The following is a 26,541-nucleotide window of genomic DNA, read 5'->3' as shown; positions in this document are numbered from 1 at the left end:
GTTTGTTGGGTTGTTTTGTTTTGTTTGTTTTGGCATTTCTCTTTTAGAATTAAGGATTAAAGTCCATCTATCACTTAGAGCTAATAAACATATTGTTATGGGTTTAGCCAGGTGGGCCTAAATTAGGCTTTAAAGTTCAGCTAGGCCTAGGATTGTCAGCTGATTTAAGCTGGGCTGAGCTAGCTAACAGCTGACTTCTTCCAGCCAATAATGTTGTATACTACATCATCTCAAAGGGTGTAAATCCAGTGTGTGGGAGTGGCTTGGTTAGTTCCATCATGGCTGCACTAAGAGGAGGACATCTAGCAGCTCCTCTACTATGCTAGGCCCTGCTTCTGTTGCCTTGCATTTTGTTTGCATTCAGGGAAGTAGAAGTATTTTGTTGTTATACTTTCTTTTTCTTACTGAGTGTCTTTTAGAGTGCTTATGAATTTAGAGTAATGGGCTTTGTATTAATTGGGGAGTGGGAAGTTATTCCTTGTTATATATATGTAACTTGTGTAAGTGTGTGTTATATTGTAGTATCCTCTTAATTTTCTCTTTTCTGTATAAATACATGTAGTTAGTTTCAGCATAGACCTGGCTTTGGAAGTTGTTTTTCCTCTCTCCCTCTTCTTTTCCCCTTAGCTGGTTGGGGGGAGGAGGAACCCCTTTCACTCTGTCTTGGACAGCTGGCGTTTTGCCAGCTCAACCCAGGACAGATAAATGGTGCATTGGCCGGGAAACGAAGGACACTAGCAAGTGTCCCAGAAGGTTGGCAGGGTTCCCGGGAGCTTTGTTATAGAAACATTCCTTGATATCTGCATTGCTTGGGTACATCTAATATAAACAATGTCCTCTTGCTACTGGATACTCGTTTTATTCCTTGTACTGACTGTTTTTGTGAGTTCAGACAGCTCAACTCGTACCTGCTGTGAATGCAGCCACTGCAAGGAGAAGCCTTACAGCCAAAGCAAGCTGTCTTTCTCGCCTGCCTCACCTCAACAGAGAGCAAACCCCAAGCGTGAGTCACATGGTGAACTGTCGTCCTTCCTGTGTGACCAGGGGAAAGGCATGAGGAGGTGGGACAGTGCATCTACTTCTGTGCTTGAAGTCCAAGTATGGAAATCAAAACGTAAGAAAGCTGGTAAAAAGCTGTCCACATTTTGAAGCAGAGATCCCAGAACAGAGCCAAGAACCGCAATTAAGCCGCCCTGCCTCCAGCCGAGAGGAGGAGGAGAACGACCAAGTCTACTGGACATTGCTGAACCAGAAAACTAACCAAGACTGTACCTCTACACTGACTTGTAGATGACAACCAGTGCCCCTCTGAGGGTGGCTGGACCGATAAAAGAAGATTATTTGACGCATAGAGAGGCCCATGTGGGCTGTTGGTGTGTGGCAGGACACTGCTGCTTGAGTAGAATCTGTAGAGATTCATCATGTGGATGCTCATGTGCCCAAAGGCTGAGCTAATAAGGAACAGCACACCTGGACTGGCATAAGGGAGAGTTGTTCCTGGCTCAATGGGCCCAGGATGCCTCAGGCCACCTGCAGGTGGACAAGGCCGAGATGCAACCTATAAATGGGCACGGGACCGAGGGGTGGATGTAACCATGGACATTATTTCCCAGGTTATCCGCTATTGTGAAACCCCTGAAAAGGGGATAGTGACCCCAGTGTGGGGATGGAGACCCCTGAAAAGGGGATGGGATGATCCCAATGTGTGCCTCAAGGACATTTGACCTTGAAAAAAAAAAAAGGTAACTTGCATTTTGAGTTCTGTGTTGCAGGACATTAAACCATCAGATGAAGAAGACCTGAGCTGAACTGGTGTTGGTGTCCAATGATGAACTGTTTTTTCCTGCCTAAAGCACCTACCCCATCCTAATGGACTATTGCCTACAATATGGACGGGTGGAAGATAGCCCTGGAAAGAACAAAGACTGTTTAAGTGCAGGAATAGATAGATTTAAAATATGAGTGATGTGATATGGTATGGAATAAGGGGTGGAATATGTTATGGGTTTAGCCAGGTGGGCCTAAATTAGGCTTTAAAGTTCAGCTAGGCCTAGGATTGTCAGCTGATTTAAGCTGGGCTGAGCTAGCTAACAGCTGACTTCTTCCAGCCAATAATGTTGTATTCCATACCATACTACATCATCTCAAAGGGTGTAAATCCAGTGTGTGGGAGTGGCTTGGTTAGTTCCATCATGGCTGCACTAAGAGGAGGACATCTAGCAGCTCCTCTACTATGCTAGGCCCTGCTTCTGTTGCCTCGCATTTTGTTTGCATTCAGGGAAGTAGAAGTATTTCGTTGTTATACTTTCTTTTTCTTACTGAGTGTCTTTTGGAGTGCTTATGAATTTAGAGTAATGGGCTTTGTATTAATTGGGGAATGGGAAGTTATTCCTTGTTACATATATGTAACTTGTGTAAGTGTGTGTTATATTGTAGTATCCTCTTAATTTTCTCTTTTCTGTATAAATACATGTAGTTAGTTTCAGCATAGACCTGGCTTTGGAAGTTGTTTTTCCTCTCTCCCTCTTCTTTTCCCCTTAGCTGGTTGGGGGGAGGAGGAACCCTTTTCACTCTGTCTTGGACAGCTGGCGTTTTGCCAGCTCAACCCAGGACACATATATACATAAATTGCAGTGCAAGATGATGAAAAAAAGTTAAAATGGGAGAATAATTTAAAAACATTAAAATGTTCTACATTGGAAAGATAAGTAAGTGTTACGACATCTTATTTAAGTAGCTATTCATTTCTATGAAACACTTTTAAACTTTTTATTCAGGTTTTGTCTCCACACCCCATTTGTATGTACAAATGGCCAGTGATCTCACTGTGTCAATCACTAATTGCTCAAGTTCATATTTATGCTAAATTCCTACCAAGCTACAAAATATAGCACTCATTCCTGACTTTTTTGCATTTTCCATTTTGTTAATCTGATTCCTTTTTTTGGGAGAATTAGTCCACATTTTGAAATACACAGTTTTAGGAGCATCAGGAGAAAAATCAGGCATCCCATCTTTAATACAACAGCTGTCAAATGCATAGAATGGGGGAAATCTTTATTTAACATTTATTGAAATTCCCTATGGATTCACACCAACATTTCAAACACGAGACTCTGAATAGCTGTGCCAATTTAACATGATATGCTTCAAGTTGCTACAAACATTTAGTTCCAGCAGGATTTCTAAATCTTTATGATACTTCTATAAGGTATCAGTAAGCTCTATTTTTTTTTTTTACAGTATGTGTAGCTTCTTATAACTTCTATTTCAGATGAAATTATTTTACGTTTTCATTTTTAAGAGGTAATGATTTTATGTAATTTCATGTTACTTTTGCTAAACAAAAAGTAAATAAAAAATTGCTTACCATAAGCCTATTGAAAATTTGCTGGAAAAAAGAACACTGTGAGAGTTCCAAATTTGGCATTAATATCTGCACTAATGATCTCATTTCTGATTTCTAGGAAATCCTTCTTACTTTTAGTAGTATTTAAAAAGAAAGCCAAAAACCGCAACATCCTCACCCTCCTTCCCCAGGAACCACTACAGACATATTCTCTTTCCAAGCTCTACCTGGCATTAGATTTGCAAACAGGATTTGCAACGCAGCTACTTCTGACAGCTCTAATACTTCCTATGACAAACAGCAAGTGATAACAAGGATCAAGCAAAGCAGTTGGGGTGAGGCATTGCCTACCCTTTCTCTGCAGCAAGCCACTTGACGGCATGAAAATTTAACACAAGCACCCAGCTTTTTATATAGCTACTAAGAGATTACCTGGTTGTACTCAGCACACGTTCACATTACCCCACATAACTCACAGTTAAGAGCTCTATTTTCTGAGCTGGAGAAACCATCTGAACCCACCCATTTCCAAGCACTATCCAAACAAGAGAGCACTGTGAGAAATTTTGCCTTTGGGTAGCTTATTCCCAGGTTTCCACTGCACGTTTCCTCTGAAGCCTCCAGAAGCACCAGCAGAGATGAGCCACTGAAATAACAGAGGCCGGGGCAGCAATTGCAAGCATCTATTTTCCACAAAATAGGCCCAACAGATTCTGCAGACATCCTTCAACCCCAAGTGATCGACACAATTATAACTCTCAAAAGCCTTTTTCCCTCCAGGCAACTACTACCAGATCCTAAGACTCCTTCGTTACACCCTCCAATGCTGCTATCCTCCCTCTTACTAAGTCTTCCGCCACGCAACTCAATTCCTAAAGTGATGTGCAAGTGCTGGCTGGGGCCGCCAGTAATTATGCAGCTCTCCTTGTTGTGACGGCATTAGGCCTCTCATAATGGTTATAGACAGGAAACATGGCACCAGGACACGAGGTCCTCTCCTTCCCTGCAACAACAGGCTGTATCAGGTTACCCCATATCAAGCCTCCATTGCCTTGGTAATAATAGAAAACAGCAAATTTCAAAGCGTGGCGTGGCCATGGCTCTTCCCAGGTGAAGCGCTCAGGTGAGGGCCTCTCACTGCAAACCTCCCCTTTGCTGAGCAGTCCAGAAAAAAAAAGGGATTTCTTTTTTCCCCCAAGCCTCAGATGCTCAGAAAAGGCTTAAAAATTGCAGAAACACATCTGCCAGTCTTCAAAAAATTCCTGCTGAGCTTTCAGACACATTACAGAAATACTGACATCTCTCACTTCTATTTTGACATGTGCTAAGAAGCTTATGAACAGGAAGCTCTGTGGTTATTTTATACACTCTATTCTCATAATTTCATCTCAGCCAACTCATTCCAGCTCCAGCACACCTGCATTTAACTGTTTCCAGCATAAATTTCTCAGTGAAGCAGCAAGCTAGGAAAGTACCCCTGCAAAGAAAAGTGCAAAAGGAGTAGTCTATGGAAAATCCAGTTAACAATTTTGCAAAAAATGCCATAGAAGTTACTTGTGATGCTGAACATGTATGTCAAAAGCAGGAAACAGGTTTTAAATTTGCTCTGGTGGGAGGGAGGAGTGTTGAATCAAGTTTTCTAAGTCTGCCAGTGTGTTTCCCTGTAAAATGTTCATTCTAACAGACTATAACATCTGTGTGTACTTTCTGTGGTTCTCTTCCCTTCAACAAAAAGGGGTAACAGGTCTTGTGAGATTTCTGCCTCAGCAGTTGCACTACTCCTGGCTTTGACAAGTTATACGTTGCCTCTGGTTGGCTTCAGATTTAGGTGCTGAAGGGGAAGGGTGGGATAAGGAGATAGTAACTCTATTCTGCTATTGATTAACAATGACATTGAGACATCCCTGCACATTGTAAAAGAAATTTCCAAAACAGAAGAGATAAATATCCCACTTTTAAAACAGTACCTATATGATGATTCCTGGATTTCTTCATCTGCTGTGTATCACGTTTATGAATTTTACAAATGCATAGAGGTGATGCTATATCTAGACATCAAGGCAAGACTTGGTTAATCAGCTGTGGCAAGCAGGAAGCTTTTTAGATAACTGCCATTAGCAACTAGGTAACCTCAAATTTCATTAAAAATACATGTGCAATCCTTGTGACAAACACTAACATGAATTACGGCTAGTCCATGCAGCTAGGTTTCTTTTGCCTGAAGAAGAGGCTGTTGCTCTTTTCAGCTACCTAAGAACAGCACTTTTCTACTGTTGCTCATGCAGGCAAACAACCACCTTCTCAGCAAAAGCCTGGAGCAGCAGCTACTCAAAAATAATGGTGGAGAAAGAGGCAGAGAGACTGGGTAAGAGAACTGCAGAAACTCCCCCAAACGTTCTTTCTTACAAATACATTCAGTGGCCCAGAGACAAGAGGCAGGAGAAGCTTTCTCTTTCATTCCTGCATTTCTAAGGAGTTTATTTCAAAGCTAAAATGTAACTGGGACTGAGAACAATTCACCAACTGTTCTTCCCTTTCCCCCAGTTTGTACCATTTTCTCACTCGAACCTCATTTATTTTCCCATTTTCAGTCCCTGTGTTGCTATAGTTAGTGTTTTGGCTCTGAGGCTACCACTAGCAGTACAGAATTCAGAAAAAGCACCTGTATTTCATGTGTCTCTCACAGACAGCCTTTGACAGCAGAGGCCCCTGCAGAGAGAAAAACTGGAAAGACCACCGCATATCACAGCAAAGGAACAGGTGTGCCTCATCCTTACCTTTCCAGTACAGGCTCAGAAGAAATAGAATGCTAAAAGGAGGAAAGATCAGTGGCACAGAGTAGAGACAGCCTCCAGGGAGGAGCGAGCAGATGACTTTCTGCAGAACTGGCTCCTGCATCTGCAGCCATGTATTTGGCTCCTGAGGGAATGTCACAGGCTTCCAAAACAAGTGTTGTTCAGCACAGAACTCTTTTGTTCCTATAGTACCTATGCAGATGCTCCTTTTCAGATCACACTGAAAGCAAAAGCCCAAAGACTACTGCAGTATTTAAGTTCTGTAAATGTAAATAAGTACACTGAAATGGATTTCTTCCTGGACCATACTGTTAGTTTGTATAAAACATAGCCTCAAAAATCAAGCTATGGAACCCACAGGTTGGCTTACTAAAGATCCCACAGAAATGTTTTACAACACAGTTGAAACTGAAGGTTCCTGAAAAGTTATGGAGTCATCAATATTAGTTATGTTCTGCAGGGATACAGCATTCGTTCAATTACAAAACTGAATTGATGTTAAGTAGCTACGCTGTAACACTATAGAGGCTGTCAAATACTAGAGTTGGGGAAAATTACCTTGAAGCTAGCCTTTGTCCACTTGGCTGGGTTTCCTGTAAGAGGTAATCACTTACATTTTTCATACAGCTTGAGTACTTTATCCTTAAAGAGTCTATAAAAAGACACAGTACCAATATAAATTTATGAAACATGTATATGCAGTTTTCTGCAAGCTGTATTGAAGACTCACATAAGCTCTATTAAACATGATTTTAAAGCAGTACCATCTTGAAAACTCAGAAATATATTCATTTCATTTTCCCTTTACAATGACCACATCTTACAAAATAGTAAGGGGTCGGTGCAAACCAGGCACAGGGATATTCTGTGTTATTCTCTATTTCTAAATAAACTAATGAAATTCACTGCTCTTCTGAATGAAAAAGTGGACCATGGAATAAACTCCTTGAATTTTATTACTCTTACCCAGTAGAACTCCTGCATCTAGTAAAACCTCACTAATAAGCATATGTTTACAGACATGTACAGACAGCTGGCCTAGGAAGGCCTGACGCAGTTACTGTACTTGTAATTTTTAAGTACCTACCACCCTCTAGAGGAAATACATTGTACTGCCTAAAAACCAGCGGTAGAAAATTCAACTTCAGTGCTATTCAAATAAGCAGCTATCAAAGAAAACAGATGGCCATCAATATCTACCCAGCTATGTTGCCTGTGCTGTTCCACCCCTGACCTCCCCATGGGCCAAACAGAAAGACTGCCTTTTAATTCCAGCAGCAACCACAACTGGGCTTTCATCTCAGACAGGAAAAATACAGTGAGATTTCCTCTCTAAAAAAAAATAAAACCCCAAAATCTAACTGAATCACATTGGGTACTATCAGATCATAGTTACAATTTTTCCATTGTTTATAAGGCTCCTGGCCTAGCATCAGCCATAGACACTCTGACTTCTACTTGTGTACAGCTGGTATAAATATTCCTACACCAAGATGCAATGTCTGGTCATGTGGAATGGAGAGGAAGCAGAAGCAGATCGTGACCCACCAGCCTGCTGCCTGTGCCAGCTCCAGTACCAACCCCATGCTGTCCCACCTGCTCCCATAGACCATCAGAGGGGTGGCAGCAATGAGAATTCCAGTTCCTCCTGCTCTTCAAGTCACAGAGGAACAGGCTGGCAGAGCAGAAGTGGCATCAGTCTTCAGCTAGCTTGAGTGAACCCAGCCACAGAAAGCAAATCTAGATAAAGTGATAGGGAGAAACACCAAATCCTATCCAAGAGCATACACGTCTTTTTTGTTTGGTGCACAGCAATACATTAGAACTCAGACTTTTAAATTACTTTAAAAAAAAACACCTCGGGACATTTTCACTATTTCTACCTTTTTCATTTTTTTTTTAAATTCTCCGCTTATTTCTTTGGGCAATGACAGCAGATAGTTTGGTTTCATATGCAGGCTGTAGTGGCAGATAAAAATGCAAACTTCCAGAGGAGCCTCTGTCAAAAGTGAACTAAGCACAAGTAAAACTCATACAGAAAAGAAAAAGAAAACAAGTTAAACAGAGAAGCTCAAAGGCAGGAAGTAGGTCAGATTACAGTGAGTGGATAGATTTTACTACCAATAAAAATCCACAAGTAAATAGAAGGTATCAAATACAAACACCCCCAAACTACCCTGTGCCAGCAGGATAGCTACAGGGCCAGTGCTGGTGCAAACAAATATATTCTCCACTTTGTATCTGAGCCATAGAGCACTCTAGTCCTCTAAAAAGGAGGTGTATGTTTCTGATGGAGTTGTATGAATAGTCCCACACTGTTTTTCTGCTTCCTTTGCTTTGAAAACCCACTTGTGCACAGAGGGACTACATTTTCCCTGCCATTTACCTACCAGTTACTCAACCTGAACTTCTGCATAGCACTGAAAGCTCAGGCCACACAGTTTTGAAACCCACAAGTGTGTTTAGTTGGGTTGTTTTATTCACAGCTTCCCCCACCACTCAAAAATATGAGATCTGAACAGGCATGGACCTCTAACCTCTAACCTTTGTTCAAAGGGCAAACAAAAATGTTTTTTGGAAGCTCCAGCTGAATGTATCTAGATCTTGTTTGGACAGATCCTTGACTATTCTTTGGACAGGGATCCACACAGAAGGACAAAAATAAAATGAAAACAGGAAAACAGGACAGGCCTTAACGTACAAAGAGCTGATGTGTGGATTCTTTTTTTTAAAATACATATTCTACCTCTCGGAAAGTTCATGGCATTTTTCAGACTTGCAAACCATTGAAAGGAGGCATTCTCCAGATATTCCCCTCTTGTACCACATAGCTCTAACAAGGGGGTAAAAAAGGCACTGAGTAGGATCTTGAATATAAGATGAACTCAAGCAAGAAGAAGTTCCTTCATGTTCAAATGATATGCAACACATAAAACACAATTTTTTTCTTTTCAAAAATTTTAACATGTTTGGTAAAACAGTATGAAAATTCTCTTTTTAAAGAATCATGACATGAAGGAAGTATTATTCAGCAAGAGAAGAAATACTGGGGAGGTGGGAGAGGATGTAGACGTTATATCCAAATATAGAACCAGAACAGTTTCATTGCTGAACAGTGAAACAACTTCATATCTTTCATCCCTTACCACAAATAAAAAATAAAAAAAAAGCAGCTGTTCTCTTTGAAATACAAATACATTTCGTTTATGACTGATTATCTCAGGTTTTACAGCATGACTGTCTGAAAACCTTCTGATAAGAAGCAAAGAAGCGATCACCACTTTGTATACACAAAACACCGGGACTAGAGAGAAGGGAGATTTCTGAAAGGAGCAGAGCAACAGCAGAACAAATGCAGCAAGAAGAGAAACAACCCACCATCATTTCTTCTGATGCTTCCCACAATCTTTCCTAAGCCATCCAGCGGTTTCCACTCACAGCTGGTCCTTCTCACCTTGCGGTTCCTAGTCTATCTTCCCAAGAAGCTGCAGCTTCAAGGGGAGAGAGCAGACGTTTTGAGGAGTGTTATAGTTTCAAAACCTTTTATGGAATTTTTTCTCTCCTACCAATATAGAAGTTCGGGAGCTAACGCCCAATCTCCCACTACCAGCTAATAAAAGGGTGGTCAATTGCTTTGCATTCCATCTTCATCACTGGGGAGGTGGGGTGGGCAGGGGGTGGAGAGAGGTTTTTCCAGGTTTTTGCCACACTTCTCTCTGCTACAGCTGTGGTGTGGGCAAGAGCCATCGTTTTGCTGGGCTGGTGGAAGCATCTTGGAGGGAGCTTTGACTCGGCTCCAACTCCGGGCGCTCGCGCTCTGAGCTTTGGAGAGCCATTACTACCTGGATTTTGCTACAGACTTGACACCGCCTGCACAGGAGCTGCTAAACCCTACCTTTCCCCCACAACCCTTCGGACAAACAATGGAAAAAGGGTCTCTACACTGTCTACGGGAAAAGTTTTGGCCCGCCCCTCGTGTGACTGCTGTTTTTCCGCACGTGAGTTTTTTCGGAATGAGCACCCCGATCCTGTCTTTGCTCCGCCAGAGCTTGTGAGCGACTTTCACGATGGCTGCCTCTTGAGGCGCGGCACCGCCGCCTGCTGTCCGTAAACATAACTTCAGCAAAGGAGGCAGAGAGACAACTTTATTAGTTTGAAAGTTTAGGTTTGTGGTTTGTTCTGTTCTGGTTTTGGTTATACATATATATACACACACACGCACATACATATATATGTGTATATGTATATATGTATATATATTTGTAATTAAGAACTGTTACCCTTTCTATACATTTTCTGATTAAAATCTTTTTAAAGGTGTAGTGTTTTTTTGGGAAAGAGGCCTCTTTCCGAGTCCATCTAAACACCTTAGTTTTCCTCTTAAACTAAGACAGGGCGCAAAGCAGGGCAGGGGCACACGTACCCTGACACTCATGGAGCATGGAAGGGGCAGTGCCTGCCACCCCCTCATATCTATGCCTCAACTCTACAGACCTGGTAAAGATGAACATTTTCACATCTTGCAGACGACTGCGTATATCTTATAAACTACAGTGGTGAGTGCATTAGGGATGAAAAGAAAGGCTCCTGCCCGTGTAACAGGTTCCTCACCAACTTGCATTAAGGACATAGATGAGACAGGGCAGGGGAGACATCTGAATGAGCTACAATTCTTTAGCTGAACACTTACTTTTGCAGTCTGAGATGGGAACAGTGCCTTTGCACAGGTGCTGGGTTCTAAAGACCTTTTCATTTTTTCTACTCAAAAATTGTTTCTCTAATACATTAATTACATTTTACTACCAAGTTTAATCCCAAATTGAAGCAGTATGCACGGCTTTAGAGGCAAAGAAACTCTGCCCCCCTCTGTTACTTGTCATTTTAGGAGGGGGACAAGCAAGAAGGCTGTATATGCATGAAAATACTGAGTGGGAAAAATGAAAACTAAGCAGGAAAGGCTCTGCTGATGGGTGTTGAGCCCATACCAATGTATACCTAACTGCACAGCACACACAGCTGAGCAACTTAAAGTGGAATTCCTTTTTTTTTTGCCCACTTACCACAAAACAGTGCCATCATCTCAAACTAAAAGTCCTGGATCACTGCAGTGTAATTTGTGGGTTTCATGTACACAGACAAAACAGAGCCCACAGGATGACTGAACACAACTTACACGTGTTCCAATATTTTTTCAGGATGGCTGAATAATACTGTCTATCTAAGCTGTTACTGCAGCATGCTATTTAAGCGTTAACTTCATGTACTGTGATAATAAATTAGGCATCTGAAGCAGTTAAGATCTGAATTTCAAAGCAGAGCAGCCTATTTTTGCTGTCTAGCCATGAAAAAAGTACCTGGGATGTACATTTTGCAAATCCTAAATGTCACAAAAAACTAAGAAGAAAAAAAAATTACCAGTCGTTCCATCTCCTGCTCCCGAAGTCGCTCTTCTCTCTGCCTCCTGTGATAGTCCATGAGGTCTTCTCTTCCTGAAATTGAGCTAATGCTGTTCTTCCGCTCTCGCATGGACGTTTGCAGAGAATTTGGTGTCTGTCTGTAACTTTCCAGGTCTGGGTCATCAAGTTCCACAGAACTGGTGGAAAGGTTTCTTCGGACAGAGAATGACCTGTCAAAATCCACTGGGGAGAAAGAGCTACTGGGACTTGTTCCTGAGAGCCCAAGTCTATCAAAATCATCAGGCAGATATGGGGAAGAAGGCGCTAAAAGCATTTTTTTAGCAATTCGTGGGCTCGGAGGAACACTGAGAGTTGAACTGGCATAGGGATTACTTCCAGAGACAGAGTTTGCATGTGGTGAAACCCCTGAGCTGCAAGAAGAAAAATTCAGGTAATTATCAGCATCTAAAGCATTCTGAGGTAGATCTTTTTCTCCAAGTTTTTTCCTTTTAGTATTACCCAGAGAGCTTCTGGGGGGCAAACTTAATGGCACCAGCTGGTTTTCTGTTGATTTATAAAGTCTGGGTAGGGAACGACTGTATGCTCCCATATGACTAAGAGATCCACCAGAGTATTTCCTAGGCCGTGAACCCAGAGTTTCCATCATCACATCCTTGTGCTTAACTGGCTTTATGTGAAGGGCCAGGCTGTTTTCAGAATTTATCCTCCTACCTTGCTTTGGGCTAGAAGGCATGCTGGCTGCCCCAGAATTGCTTGCAGATGAAAGCACCAGCTCATTCCCCGAGCTTCCATTCCACATAGTCAGAAGAGAGCCTGAGATCTTCTTTGCTTCCAGCATTCCTGGGAAGTAGATGTTGTCATAAGATTTATTTTTCTGATTGTACTTTGAGTAGTGAAACTTATCCATGTGTCCAAGGGATTTTTCATTTTCTCTGCTAGCATGAATATCAGAGTCTGTCCTTCCTAAACAGTACCTACTGAGGGATGGAGATGCACCTGATATGGAACCCAAATGCTTTACAGACATGCTTTTATCTGGAAGATATGGGCTTTCATAGGGGAACTGCTTGCCTCCTTGAATCTTGTTAATAGAGTGTGTATTTTTAACACTGGAGGAAGGATTGGGTTTAACGGGCACAGGCTGCGAAAGCGTTAAGTAAGAGCCAGCGTAGTCCCCGTTGGTTTTAAATTTGAGAGTTGATGAATATTTCTTCATATTGAGGTTTCCCATAATATCCTGGAGACCATTTTCAAGGGAATTTGCCACAGAACTGTTTCCCAAACTAGCATTTTGTAATTCCATCTGTTTTTGTGTGTGGGTATACTCTCCCATAATCTTACTGGAATCTGTAAAGAAGACAAAACAAGAAAAAGTTTTAGCAAGTAAGTAGCCTCTTGCATGCGCATGCCTTCACATTAACTTAAAAAGAACACTTCTTATAATATTACAGTGCTTGTAATAAATGTGTCTCAGATCACTAAGTAAAGAAGGGGATGCACAGTTTTCTCATCTCTGTTTTTGCAAAAGATGGGAGACTGAAAAAGGTAGAGGGATATCACCAAATTCATACCACAAATCAGCAACATGGTTGGAAAGAGGCTTTCTTTCTTTGCTGTCCTATCCCTTGCAGGAGTCTGTGGATTAGCCTTTGTAATTCTGAGACTCTTAAGATGTCCATGAAGTAAAGAAGCACTACTGTCGTGATGAATTAATGCTGTGGAACTGGGGCTCAGGGAGAAGATGAAAGCAGACAGAAGATTAAAGAACCAAACTCAGGACATAAGATACTGCTCTGGATCACCTCTTCTTTTAACCTGTGCAGCTAGTGCATCTGAGCCCAGTATACTAATGAGCTCAATTCAAAGCTCAGGGGGAGTTTGTCACCTCTTTTCTTACTCTGTGGATTATCCTGTAAAGTTTAATGGGAAAGTACAAAATCAAGGCACGTTTTCAAGGTGTTTCAGCTCATTGCTCTTAAAACACAAAGCTGTAACTACATCTGCAAAGAGCACTTTGGTTAAAAGATAACCTTAAGGATGTATAATGCTATGCTCCATGACTTCACTCAAAACAACCAAATCATATGACTGTTAAAAACACTGACGGGGGTTAAGGTTACAGGTCCTAATGCTTCATGGTCAGAACTACAATTTATATTCTGGAAGAGGGAACAGACCAAAAAAGCCTTTGCTGTGGTGGATGTTATTGTTCAATGATGTGTCAAGCTCTAGCCTACAGTTCTGAGCTCCACTTTGCCAAAAGGAAATAAAGGATTTCAGCTCCTGACAGTGCCAGTCACCACAGGAGATAAACAGGACCCCCAGCAGGCTTACACTTAGACCTCTGCTGATGTAGGTATGACAATATTAATACTTACAGTAGCTCCTGGGATGTGCTAGGCTGTGCTTCAAACTAATAAAGCACTGGAGTGCCAGTTTCTGCAGTGCCAGTGAGTGTTGCTTCTGAAAATAAGGGTCAAATCTAGGATTTACTCTTAGCTCAGTCACATTTCACCTGTGACTTCAACCACCCAACGAGAAACCTAATTTCAGCTTGTCACCCAGAAGGAAAACCTAATGTGTAAAGTGCCCTCAAAATCCTCAGAGGCAATATTTTAGGCCTCTTTCAAGTACCACTTCAAGCAATTATATGAACCTAGAAATAAAACTTGGGATTCCTGCCCCCACCGGAGTTCCTATGATCAGGTTTCACTGAGGATCCCTAGGTTCAGATATCTGGTGAAAGGCAGCAATTTATTCTTTATGCATGTCCTTGTTTCTGGGACCTCACTTGCTAATAAGGCAAAACCCTGTGGAATTCATTACTATTCAAAGCATCAATAGATGTTTGCTACACAGGCTTCCTCTGTGCAAACTGCAGTAAGTCTAAGTAACAACACATTTTCCTCAATTCCTGAGATAAAACCCCATAAGTTTAAGAACAAAGGTAACCATCACTAATAATGGAATTGAATAGGCAAAAGATAAAATGAGTCAGCATTACAGAACAAACACACCAAATAAAATCAAACACCTTCTTGAACATAGTGGACCTGGCTAAGTGGTTGATAATTATAAGCTCTGGTAGTGGCTGAAAACATTAACTTACACCTTCAAAACTAAGACTCAAGTTTACTACTACACAGAATTTAATATTCTTATACTGGCTGTGATTATATGATTTATTTTATATTTATAATTTTAACACATTTGTTATGATGACACAGCCATCTAAGTTGCCTTTGAACCAGTAACTTCACAGAGTTCTTGTCAAACGATCACCACTTTAAGCAGTGAAACTGCAGTATCTTCTAATGTGACATTTTACTTGCTATTTTTTAGCTACTTTCATAAACTTGGTAACAGCAATGATGAAGTTCACATGAACAAAAGGAGGCACATGGCCCACTCTTGTCAGGACAAAACAATACCATCTAGAAAATCAAGCATTCATGATATTAGTGGTGTTCTAAGGAAGAAGAATAAGATGTGGAAATTATTTAAGAACACAGATATAGAGCACAATGTATATGCCTTATATACTTAGTCTTCCATTGTGGAACTGAACCTAATTTCCATCTTCATATCTCTTTCTCCTCTTCTCTTCAGAATCTCTCTTAAAATTGAAATATTTTTGCATAAATTCCACTGGCTCCTATTTACATAGCTTAGCAGACACATTAATAGGACATTAATAATTGTTCATTACTCTCTTGCAACACCAAAAAACAAGTTAGTTTGTGAAACCTTTCATGCCTGTTCACCACAGCAGGGAAGGGTTCATTGTACTTGAAATCCAAACAAGTCACGATATTTTCATGAAGTCACAATACCTCATGTAGCTACTCAAATTCAGCTTTGTTCTATTATATCTTATGCTAGTTCCTCCGCATTTTTGGTTCCAGCACCACAGTGCCCACAATCACAGGGTTAAATCCCAACTGGATGACAGCATATGTTTCCAAGAATCCTAGCTGCTTACCACAAACCATATCTTGTTTGTTTTGTTTATTTGTAGGGGAATGTTTGGGTAGAGACTTTATGAATATGCCAGGATGCATTACACATCCTGGCTGAGGCTGTCTTAGCACGCAGCTATAGAGACTGAGACCAGGAGCATCAGGATGTAATGTGCCCTAAACCCATCTTGCATCCAGCTCAGCCCCAGCTTTTGCGCACAGAACAGGGGTCCTCTTTTTAGCAAAGTATTTGCTGCCTGGAGCTACCGAAGGAAATTCTTCCCTTTTTTTAATTCTCTTTTTCCTCCTCTCATTCCTTTTCTTCCTCTCCCAAGTTGTTTAGCTGTTTAGCTGATATCTATTCCAGCCAGGCATTAAACTGATGGGGGAGGGTTGGCTGTCTACAGGGTATCCAGCTGTGACCTTGTTCTGCCTGGTAAATGAAGTTAGGCATGGAATAAGAACAGAGCGCTGATTTTATCCATGTGTCGGGAGAATTAAAGGACCAAAATCAATTAGAAATTATGAAAGATCTCATTTACAAACAAACTTCATTTGAACTGATTACCTGATCCAACATTCTGAAACGAGGAGAGGTTACTTCTGTTTGGCATCATATTTTTCTTCTACAGGATAGTTAAAACAACACTAATTTGACTGAACCAGATAAATTTTGACCTGCAAATAATTAACAAACAAACATTGTGTTAAGAAGTGCATTCCGAAAACATTTTTCAAATATGTAATTTACAGACAACAATTGGCTTTTCTTATGGTGAAATTTCCAGAGATAGTGCAAAAAAAAAGACTTAAAAAGATATTTGGAAAGGACACTCTATGCTTAATGTGGAGACAGTGGGAGAAAAAACAAAACAAAACAAAAAAACCCAAACACCTGTCTGCAAGTGCTTTACCCATTTAAAAGTACATATAATTTCATTTGAGCATAAGCTATTATCTACGATCCTCACTCTGTACAGGCATTGACTAGTCACAGCTCCTGAGTTTTGCCTGTGATCCTGTGGCTTCCTTAAGAAATCATAAACATGGTTGGACTTTGCTTCTGAAGACTTTATTTTTGAAAGCCCATTGACCAGCTTCAGCCCCTGCAATTCGAACATCCTGCAATCATGGATAAACCTATGCAAAACCAGGTCTGCGATTCAAAATACAGAAAAGGTCTTGGCATGCAATGATTTCTGAGTTTTCAAAGAAGCCAGACTAGGAATGCAAAGAGATTCTTGAAAGTTTGTTTAAAATTGAAAAATTACCAAAAAAATTGATACAGCTACAAGAGAGACTTTGCTAAAAAGAAATGCCAAAATTAAATCCTAGCCACTAAAAACTAAAATTAAATCTAAATCCAAATAGAAGAACTCTAGTGAGCTGGTCTATTAAACGATTTCATTTTTTTATATGCACATTTGTTTTGAAATGGTTGACAAAAAATTTTTTTTAATTGCATCAAGTGACAAAATTAATGGTGATCATCTGTAGGTCCTCTGGGCTTTAACTCTGGACAAGCAAATAGAAACACATCAGAAAAGCAAGTTAGTAATGGAGACAGATGTCTAGGGCTGTCTAGAGACAAGCCACCTACTTAATTAACCACAGTCATCACAGCCTCAAGGTTCCAGGTCTCTGGTGTGCAGACTTTTCTGTGCCATGCTTTTTCATATTATTCTCTTTGGAGAAGGGAGCTGACTCCTGATCCTTGTAGAGGGAGGCTTCTTTATTGTGACCTCAGGCTTGCATGTCACAAGCTGCTCTCCCAAAGTGAAGCCAGTCCCTGGCCTTTTGCTCTGTTCGCCCAGGAATCCCTCTACGCTGATCTCACTTTGCAGTGCTTTTTCTTTCTCTGCAGAGGTCACTTCTTAGTCCTAAGGAGAGAGTTTCCAACACAGCAGGTGCCTCCTCCCCCTCACAGTGAGAAGTGGGTTTCCTTCAGGATCACACAATTGATAGTTCTCCAAAAGCAGCACTGTCTTTCAAGGACAGGATGAGGAAGGAGAGCCCTGGAGTGCCCCACTTCCTAAGGGGACTAACCCACCAAGTTTGCCCTCTCCAGCATCACACAACTGAAGTTCCCTGGAGCAGATGGGGGGGAAAGAACCTGGACAGCAGAGAGCTTTTCAATCCAAGTTTTGTGCTCAGCAGGTTATTTTATTGAAATGAAACATTTACCATCCTTTTTCCTTCACTGGGTCTTCCACCCCACAGAGATACTCCTCTAATTCCTCCAAATTTGGCTCAACTCCTCCAAACTTAAAACCTGTCTAGCATTCCAAGCATCTGCAGCAGGCCTGAGGGACTGCTCACAGACCCCTGGCAAGAGGCAGCTGACCCTAGGAAGAGGAAACAGTGGTTCTGCCACTTGTCTGCCTGTCTTGCATTTCATCTCCCTTCCAATCATGAAGCACTACGACACAAATCCAGTTAATAGTGCCAATACATTGCCATCTTGGCATATTGCTTGTGAAATCTCTATTAAAAATACTGCACTTCAAGCCCAGAGCTCCCCAGAAACAACAAAAACTTTAACTTTTTAGAGCATGTTCAACTTGACACAGAAAATTAGTGACTCTCAACATTTCACACTCTTCTGCAACAAGTGTCGTTGCATCATTGAACAGAAAAAAACCAAAATATGGGCAAATTGGAATTAAAAGGCAGAAGAAGGGGTCAATTAAAAAGAAAGAAAAGAAGATATAATTGCATTTCCTATGTCTCTAACATTAGTGCTTTATGGTTCAGATCCAAAAAAAACTCCCATCCTTTTCATCTCATGAGACGATGGCTACCACTTGATCAATATGACAAACATTAAGAGGAGCACGGGTAGAAGGGAATGGTTTCTATGCAATTGAAAATTCAATCTTCAATTCAGTGTGGTGAACACCTGGGTTTGCTAATAACTAAAATGAAAAATGTCTTTTTTAAGGTTAAATATTTATATGGTTTCAGTTCAAGTCTGAGAACTCATTACACATCTCTTGGAAGATGAAAGACCAGAGAAGTCATCACCCAGTAATAATTGGATTTGGCAGGAGGAAGAACTTTCTAAAAACTCTCCACTGTGAGGAAAAGTAAAATGAAACAATTAATGAATTAATAAGCTAAGATAAACAGATCAAAATCCACAGTATATCTGTTCTCATGAAATCATATTCTTTCAGATGAGGTTATATATGGCCTTGTTAGGCCTCCAGCAAGGCTGACTCTCGTTACAGAGCACATGCCACACTCTGCCTTGTCTGGAGTGAAACAAAATTATTTCATCTGGTATTTATAAAGTCATCTGAAGTGAATGTATACAGCACTACCAATTATGCTTCATCACTACAGAGCCCAGACCAAATTAAGTTTTGTTTCACTAACGACCAGAAGAAACAGTGATTCATGACTCAGGCAGCAAGTTTAACAAAGGATTCCAATTTTAAGACATTACAATACCAGGTGGCTTTACAGTAAAAAGTCCTTTCCTCTGTGCAGTGGTTTAACCTCAGCTAGCAATTCAGCCCCCACAGTGGCTCTCTCACTCTCCTCCAGGATGGGGGATAGAATTTGAAGAGTAAAAGAGGGAAAATTCATGGATTGAGTTAGTGACATTTTAATGACCAATGCAAAAGTCATGCACAAGACAAAGCAAATTCAAGAATTAAATCCTTGGGAAAGTAGGGTTCCATCACATGTGACTTGGGAAGACAAATGCCAAACACTCTGAATTGTTGCACCCCCTTTTTCCTTCTTCCCTCCGCTTTATATGCTGAGCATGATGCCATATGATGTGGGATATCCCTTGGGTAAGCCTGTCCTGGCTGTGTTCCCTCCAAACTTCTTGTGTCTGCCCCAGCCTTCTCACTGGTGTGGCATAAAAAGTTGAAAAGTCCTTGACTTAACGAAACACCGCTTAATAAAACCCCTAAAAACATCAGTCTGTTATCGACATTATTCTCACACTAAATCCAAACCACAATGCTGTGACAGCTACCAGGAAGAAATTAACTGTATCCCAGCCAAAATCAGGACACTTTGGCTCAGGAGGCTAAAGTTGCAGCTAAACCAAGCTACATGTACAGCTCTACACAGCATTTAGTCCACAGATTTAGGCTGATGTTTTCTCAGCACTTAAGTTTTCACCTCTTCCTTCTGCCTGGACTGATGGCCACCTCCCTTTAGCAGGGCCTGCTATAGCACCCACTTTGCTCTTACTTTACCAAGTGAGTGGGTTGCAGTGTCTCAGGCATTGCTAAAACACTCCTCTGAAAATAAACCATTTTAAACAAAGCTCTCAGGCTTGGCCATCTCTCTTTTAAGGCGTTTCTGCTCTTCAATGATTTTCCATTTTCAGTTTCTCTCAAAACATTAATGGCAGCTACCTGCAGTTGCTGTTTCCTCAACTATCTCTGACACTTCTCTTCAGAAACCCCTACAGCAGTGTATTGCCACTCTTGGAAAACAGACTAAACCCCAAGTGATGGAGGGCAAGGACAAAAGCCCATCACTGCCATTGTCTTCATATCATTAGAATTTCATTTGTTATGCAACAGGGAGATTTTCAAATTATTAGTGTGTTTCAACTATTCCAATAAAAGACACACTGTTTTGGAAACAAGAAAGCCTCTTGAATTTTGATACCCTCAACAAAATTTGTTAAATGAGTGCTGATAGCTTCCGTGTCTGGAGATTTCATTTTCCCACAGTATAGCACACGTACATGCATTAACAGACTGTTACATTACCAAGTTGATTTACTTTTTTCCTGCATAATCCAAGGACAATGTACTTGCTTCAGATTAAATCAAGACTGTTCCAGCCCTTCCCTCGACTTACTTTGCTTATTTACAAACAAAAGTCTTGATAGGCTTAATCTGATGGCAAAGTAAAACTCACTAGGATCTATTGCTTACCTCCAAAACACTTGGGTATAAATCCATCTTTCCCCAACACCCTGAAGCCCACTGTCAAACTAAAACAATATATTCACAGAAAGGCACCTGCATAATTTGGTAGAGAATCAGTACCCATGAACTACTAAATGGACAAATTCTCAAGAGAAAGCAAAGCCATCTCTGCCGAAAACCGGACTACTCAGCAAAACTGTTACCTTAAACATCCTTCTTAATTTTCTCCTCCTGCTCCCCTGCAACACAAAACATTAGACCCAAGCTACAGCTAATTTCCTGACAACATAGCCCTGAAATCTGCTCAATCCCTGTCTTTTCACAATGTAAGTGCCGCAGCTCATAGATCCCTGCATGCAAGTAAGCACAAGGTCTGGTTACAGGTAAAGGGTGTTTTAGTTCCCAAAACTCAGTTTGGCACCTTCAGCAACACTAAATAAATAAAAATTGAAATATCTGTGAATCAGCTTTGACTAAGTCACTCCCTTGTAATCTTGCAGGTTTCCGATGCGGAAAAGGGAGTGGCAGAGGAAGTTGCCCTTATGGCTTACCTCTTCCTATCAGAAATTATCGTGTTGGATATTAGAGAAGGAGCAGAAATAAACCAGTGCAACAGAAAACACCCTAAATAACTTTATTCCTCTCACAAAACACATCTATTTCCCTGTAATAACCACCTCACCTACTCGAAAAACTATGCTTGAATACAACATTTTAATAATTTTGTCTTAAGTGTTAAAACATGATTCTCTTTTATTTGATAAGGATTGATGTTGTAGGCATTGTCACAAGAATTGGTCTTTCTAGTAGACAGTTGCAATCATTTTAATCAGGTCATGACAGCTGATAATTTTAAATGTGCATCAAAATTAAAACATTCATTACCATGTAAATACTGTGGTTTGGTGACTTCAAATTGAAATTTAAGCCATTGATATAAGAGACACCAACTGCTGAGTGTGCCTAAATAAAAATGACAGGGGAAAAGTTGAAGCTTTATAGCTTTTGTGCCATAATTGATACCCTTACCTGAAACTGAAACTGTTAAAATACATATTTCAATGAATCTAACCTCATTCCTATGCATTTGGTAGGACAAGAGACTAGACCATCTACTAATACTGTATTATTTTAGTAGACATCACTGTCTCCTTCTTAGCTTACAGTCACACAAACCACTGTTTCATCTGGACTAATTCCCCAAGAGAAGGTAAAGGAAGAAGGAGAGTTAATTCTTTTCTGTCCAAACAAAAAACACTGACAGGTAGAAACATACTAGAAGAGATCTCTGTTAGAACAACGAACTCCTTTCTTCATGCAGAAAAAGAGGGTTGGCAAAGGACAAGTCTAACTCCAGTCATACTCCTCTTTTCTATCTTGGTACTGTTCTGCTAGTTAAGCTAAAGAGTCTGACCAGTGACTTGATTGCTTGACAATAATGACAAGTTTCCTGGTATCTTTCGGACACTTTCATTAACTCCTTTCGCATTGAAAATGTGATCATGCTCAAAAGATTTGCAGACTGAGACTTTAAAATTTCACCCAGATGGCAAATAGAAAGCTCTACTGGTGGCTGGTGGGCTGTGCCTGCTTACATCTCATTGTGCAGACTAACAAGCAAAACCACCACCAAACCAAACAACATAGCTCGTGTCAATACAATTCTCATTCCTGAAGCCCAAGAAACACAGACTTTTTTCATCTAAAATTTCAGGAAGGGGGTCGAGTGCAAAACAATTATATATCCAACAATTATATATCCATATCATACAAGAGTAGAAATTCTCACTGTACAAGAACACAAAGACTTTAAAGAAAAGTTTCTCCTTTTTCTCATCCTACTTGACATGATCATCTTGCCTCTAGGACATCCGTAACAAACTCAATGAGGGCTTGCAGGTAGGCAAGGCCTAGAAAATCTAAGCAGATAGAAAAACTATCAGAACAGCTTCAAAGATCATCTAACTTTTTTGTTTCTTTCTTGGATGCCCTTACCATTTTTCCCATCTATTGCACTCTCTCAGGCAACAGTTGCCCATGATCTGCTTTCCTCTGTGCTGATTTCTTCCACTGCCACTTTGTGCCAGTTACTTCCTTTGGTTATTCAGTTTTCTCCAGTGCTCACTTATTCTGACAGTTTCTGTCTCTCTTGTTTCGTTCTTCCATTTCTTCTCAATTTGTCTCCTTCTTGAAATGCTTGCCCCGTATTTTCAAACAACCCCTCTAGCTTCATTTTCCAGCACTCTCAGGGCAGCAAGCGTGTCCCTAGACTAAATACGTCTCATCACACTTGCTTGGCAAACCACATCGTGACAGTGAGAGCTCAAGTGCCACCTGCTGTGACTGCTGTGCTCCCAAGCCCATGGGTCTTCCTGCATGGAGCAGCATTTATCACAAAGTCCCAGGACTGTGTTCCCTCAAGCAAGAAATACGGGTACTATATCTGCAGTTACACCATTTACTATAATTAAGGAAGTTAAATGAAAAACTTAAAAACTGACCCCACCTGCATGAGATCTAAGTAAAATAAAAACCAAGCTCGGTCACAATTCACAGAGTTCACTCTACACCACAGTCTCTGGAAGATCTTTCTATAGGGGAAAACTCTCCTTGGATTTCTGTGGCATTTTGCACGTGCTCCACTGGTCTAAAATAAACCCTAAAGGAACAGCACCTGCTCTGAAAACCCAGAGCAGGGCATTATCTTGTAGCTACTCATTTAATTCAATGGGAAACACTGCTTCCTACACTGACAGTTTTAACAAATTAAAATGGAAATACATTCCATGTGCAGTGAACACAGCATTAATTCCTTTGTTAACAATCATCAACACTTTCCCCAGCCCACTCTGATTATTTCAGCTTTCTCGAGATCTTCGAGTGAAAAAGACAAAAAAAAAATCTTGCTATCCAAACCCCTTTAGTCCTTCTGATTCAACTCCAGCCTCAAGATGGATTTTCAATCATTACCTCAACCCTTCTCAGCTTCCTATCTAGAAACAAAATACTTCAAATTTTTCATTATGGGCTTTGCTCCTTCCCAACAGTCGTCAGCTGGTGCCTTTGCCTACTTTCAAGGAGCTGGTTGATAATTGTGTCTGATAAGCATAGACAGTAACTGATACGGAAAAAATTACTATTCTTCCCATCCTGGTTGCTGGCAAATATTTCCATTCCCTCAGTAAAAATGTTGACACACAAGTTAATCCATTTAGCATTTGTCAAAACAGAAGGAAAATAAATTGCTGGTGTGGAAAAGAAACTGTGTGAAATGAACTATCAAGAAATGATAGGGTATTACTATTTGATAGCCCTAAAAGAATCTCTTTCTCTGTTATCCTCTTAGTTCAGACTACCCCTCCCCATGACAGCAAAGGTAAGTACTCTCCCATCTTCTGATTACTTCATCTTCTATCTTTCCTACATTGCTTCCTTCTGCTGCAGGAAAGCAAGCCCATCCTTATCCTTTGAAATTCCATTTGGCACTATCATGCTTTACGTCCTCTCATGTTAATATCTTATCTTTGGTGATATTATCCATGAGACTACAGCAAAAGGAAAAACTGAGAAGTTCATCAACGTGAAAACTTGCAAAAAGGGCCGCTCTCGTGTCCTTCTTCCCCCAAAACAGAGGGAACGCATGGCACAAAGATGAAATATGCACCTTGTTCTGACTGGCAATGTGTTCACCCAGATGCCCTGGAGATGCACAGGATTTGGGCACGTGCTGAGTTAAGGCTCAGACAAGATGACAGGTTGACAAGATGAGCATTTGGGGGAAAAGGAACTGGTGACAAAAGCCATGTGTTTGAGATCACGCAAGCAGTGTGGCAGGAGCAGAAAGCCCATCTCTTGAGCCTCTGTGCAAGCACAGACAGTCTATTTACACTTCTGCACAAGAGGAAATTCCTCAGGCAGCTTTGGAGCAGGAGAAGGAGTGGAGACTGTAGTATCCAGCCCGTTCCTCCTTTTGCTAGTGGGCAGCAGGTATCTCTCCGAGAAAGCTCCAATCTCCAAGCTGAATTCACCACCGAGTGCGCGGCTCCGGGCACCTCGGAATCCCACCCCGGCTGCTGACAGGGCTACACGAAGGGGGGACTTACGAGATCTAAATCTGTCAGGGAAGACCGAGACCAAACCTCTCGATTTTTGTACGCAAACCGATCATCCATAACGCCGGGCTCCTGTTGGTAAACTCCAGTGATGCCGAGACGGCATCCATCACCGGCTCAGCCCCGGGATCCCATCCCCGCCGGTCACGGCAACCCTCGCACAGCCGGAGGAGCGTTTAAAAGCCACCAGCCGAACAAAGGAGCGCGGACAAAGAGCTCTGTCCCACGTCTTCCCTTCCATAAGACAGACTATTGACGATAGAAACGCAAGCCAAGCCAAGTCCTGCCGTTCCTCCCGTGCCCCCTCGGACCACGGACACGCGGAAATGGATGCCCCCGCAGCTCCCCGGGTCGGAAGCTTTGTTCAGCGGCGGGGACAAGGCAGGACCGGGGAAAATACCCGAACGAAGAGGGAGAGGTGCCTGATGACGAGAAGGACATGGGGGGAGCCCCGTCCCTTTTAGCTGCGGGTTCCTTGCCGAGATGGGCGGCAAGGGGAGGACTCCGCCGCCCCCATCCATCAGACGTGCGAGGGGGCCGGAGGCGGGGGGGTGGCACAAACTCTCCTGAAAGTAGCCAGAAACAGGGGTCGATTGCGAGTGGCTGAGCCGGCGTCAGCCTGGGCTCTGTGCGCCCGGGAGGGACCCTCTTCCCATGCCCACGGGGCTCCGACGTCGAGAGCTGAGCCGCCGCTGGCCGGGAGGGCTTCACCCACCCCGTGGAACGGAGCTTCACCCGCACTCACCGCCGGCTCCTGCCGCCGCCGCTCCCCGCGCATCCCGGTTCCCGCTGCCCTCCCGGCTGCAGCGAGCGCCGCCGCCGCGCCCGGGAGCCGCCCCCCGCCGCAGCGCCCGCCCCCCGGAGGGGCCGGGGCACCCCCGCGGGCGGAATGGTTCGCTCCCCTCAGGCCGGGGTCGGGGGAGCGGGGCGGCCGAAGGACAGCCGGGATGGGGGTGTGCGAGGGGCGAGGATAGACGGCGAAAAGGGGGAAAGGAGCGTAGGGATACTCCCGGAGGGGCCGCCACGGGCTCTTCACGATCCGTAAATATGAGTCGCCAGGCAATTTCCTGCCCGCGAGATTAGCAGAGCAAACAGGGCGGCGCTGGCAGGGCGCGGGCCCGGTTTTCCGTGCTCGGGGCTGCGTTTACCTGTGCTCGCCCTCCACCTCATCCTTCTCCTCTTCATCATCCCTGGTGAAGCCGTGTTGCCGAGGGGCCTCCCCTCCGCCCCCCTGACTCCGAAAGGGAGCCAAGTTGCCTCTGTGCCCCGGTTGGGGCGTCCCTGCCTTTCTCCCACCCGGGGTCACACCCTGCTGCCACTCGCCAGAGACGTCCTGACATTCAGTCTTACCTGAAAAAAACACGGCTGTAAATGTATGCGTGTGTTTGCATAGATACATGTGTGTGTATACACATACGGGCTTCGCAGAAGACCTCCATCCAGGCGCCATGCATCAGCGAAGGAAGCACGCAGGTGGCAGCTGCCACCACCAGCAGTTCGCTGTCCCAAAGTGGGCAACGGGCCGGTGAGCCCGTCTGGCCCTTGATGGAGGGGTTTTCACACCAAAGTAAGCCTACAAACCAGCAGCGGCTCGGCAAAGCATGTTTGTCAGGGCAGCGCGTCTCGCCCGTTTCGTGTTCGGCAAGTGCCTGGGAATGCCTGTCGGGACCCTTGAGTACCTGGCTCAGGAGGCTGCGAGTGACAGAGGCAGCGAGGATGACAGCTGGCTTGCAAACGGTACAAGGAAACGAAGACAAAGTTTCCAGGGAACTGTCGTCCCATCGCCGGAATCACTGGGTGCCGGGAGCCTAAGACGTGTAACCAACCTTCACTTTCCGAGCTCTCGTGTAGTGTCAGCTTGGTAAGGAAAACCCCGGCGATAAGAGATGCGAGCTAGCCAGGCTGTGCTCAGGCCAGTGTGCCAGAGTGTCCTGCACAGCGATCTTGTTTCGTCCTGTGTGGGCTCGTTACTCTACCTTTCGCTTTTGTTTGGCAAAGAGGAAAT

General features: G+C 42.6%; 1 protein-coding gene across 8 annotated transcripts in view; it reads right to left on the bottom strand.

Moving 5' to 3' along the window:
- Positions 1 to 25,383, bottom strand: part of PHLDB2 (pleckstrin homology like domain family B member 2) — a 70,401-nt gene extending 45,018 nt beyond the window's left edge. For 4 of the 8 annotated variants that reach the window (XM_071562016.1, XM_071562049.1, XM_071562059.1 and 1 more), the window contains exons 1-3: positions 25,282 to 25,383; positions 16,089 to 16,198; positions 11,560 to 12,908 (exon numbers count right to left, since the gene is read on the bottom strand). In XM_071562016.1, coding sequence (XP_071418117.1) covers positions 11,560 to 12,908; positions 16,089 to 16,137 — 1,398 coding nt within the window. In that variant the 5' untranslated portion in view covers positions 16,138 to 16,198; positions 25,282 to 25,383. Of the gene's footprint in view, positions 1 to 11,559; positions 12,909 to 16,088; positions 16,199 to 22,419; positions 22,723 to 24,527; positions 24,862 to 25,281 lie in introns of those variants that run through there. The other 4 variants (XM_071562069.1, XM_071562025.1, XM_071562032.1 and 1 more) reach the window with 4 other exon arrangements.
- Positions 25,384 to 26,541: the final 1,158 nt, after the last annotated feature.

This window comes from Pithys albifrons, chromosome 1 (genome assembly GCF_047495875.1).
Source record: "Pithys albifrons albifrons isolate INPA30051 chromosome 1, PitAlb_v1, whole genome shotgun sequence".
NCBI lineage: Eukaryota > Metazoa > Chordata > Aves > Passeriformes > Thamnophilidae > Pithys > Pithys albifrons.
Note: the sequence above shows the minus strand (reverse complement) of the source record. Positions and strands in the feature narration are given on the sequence as shown.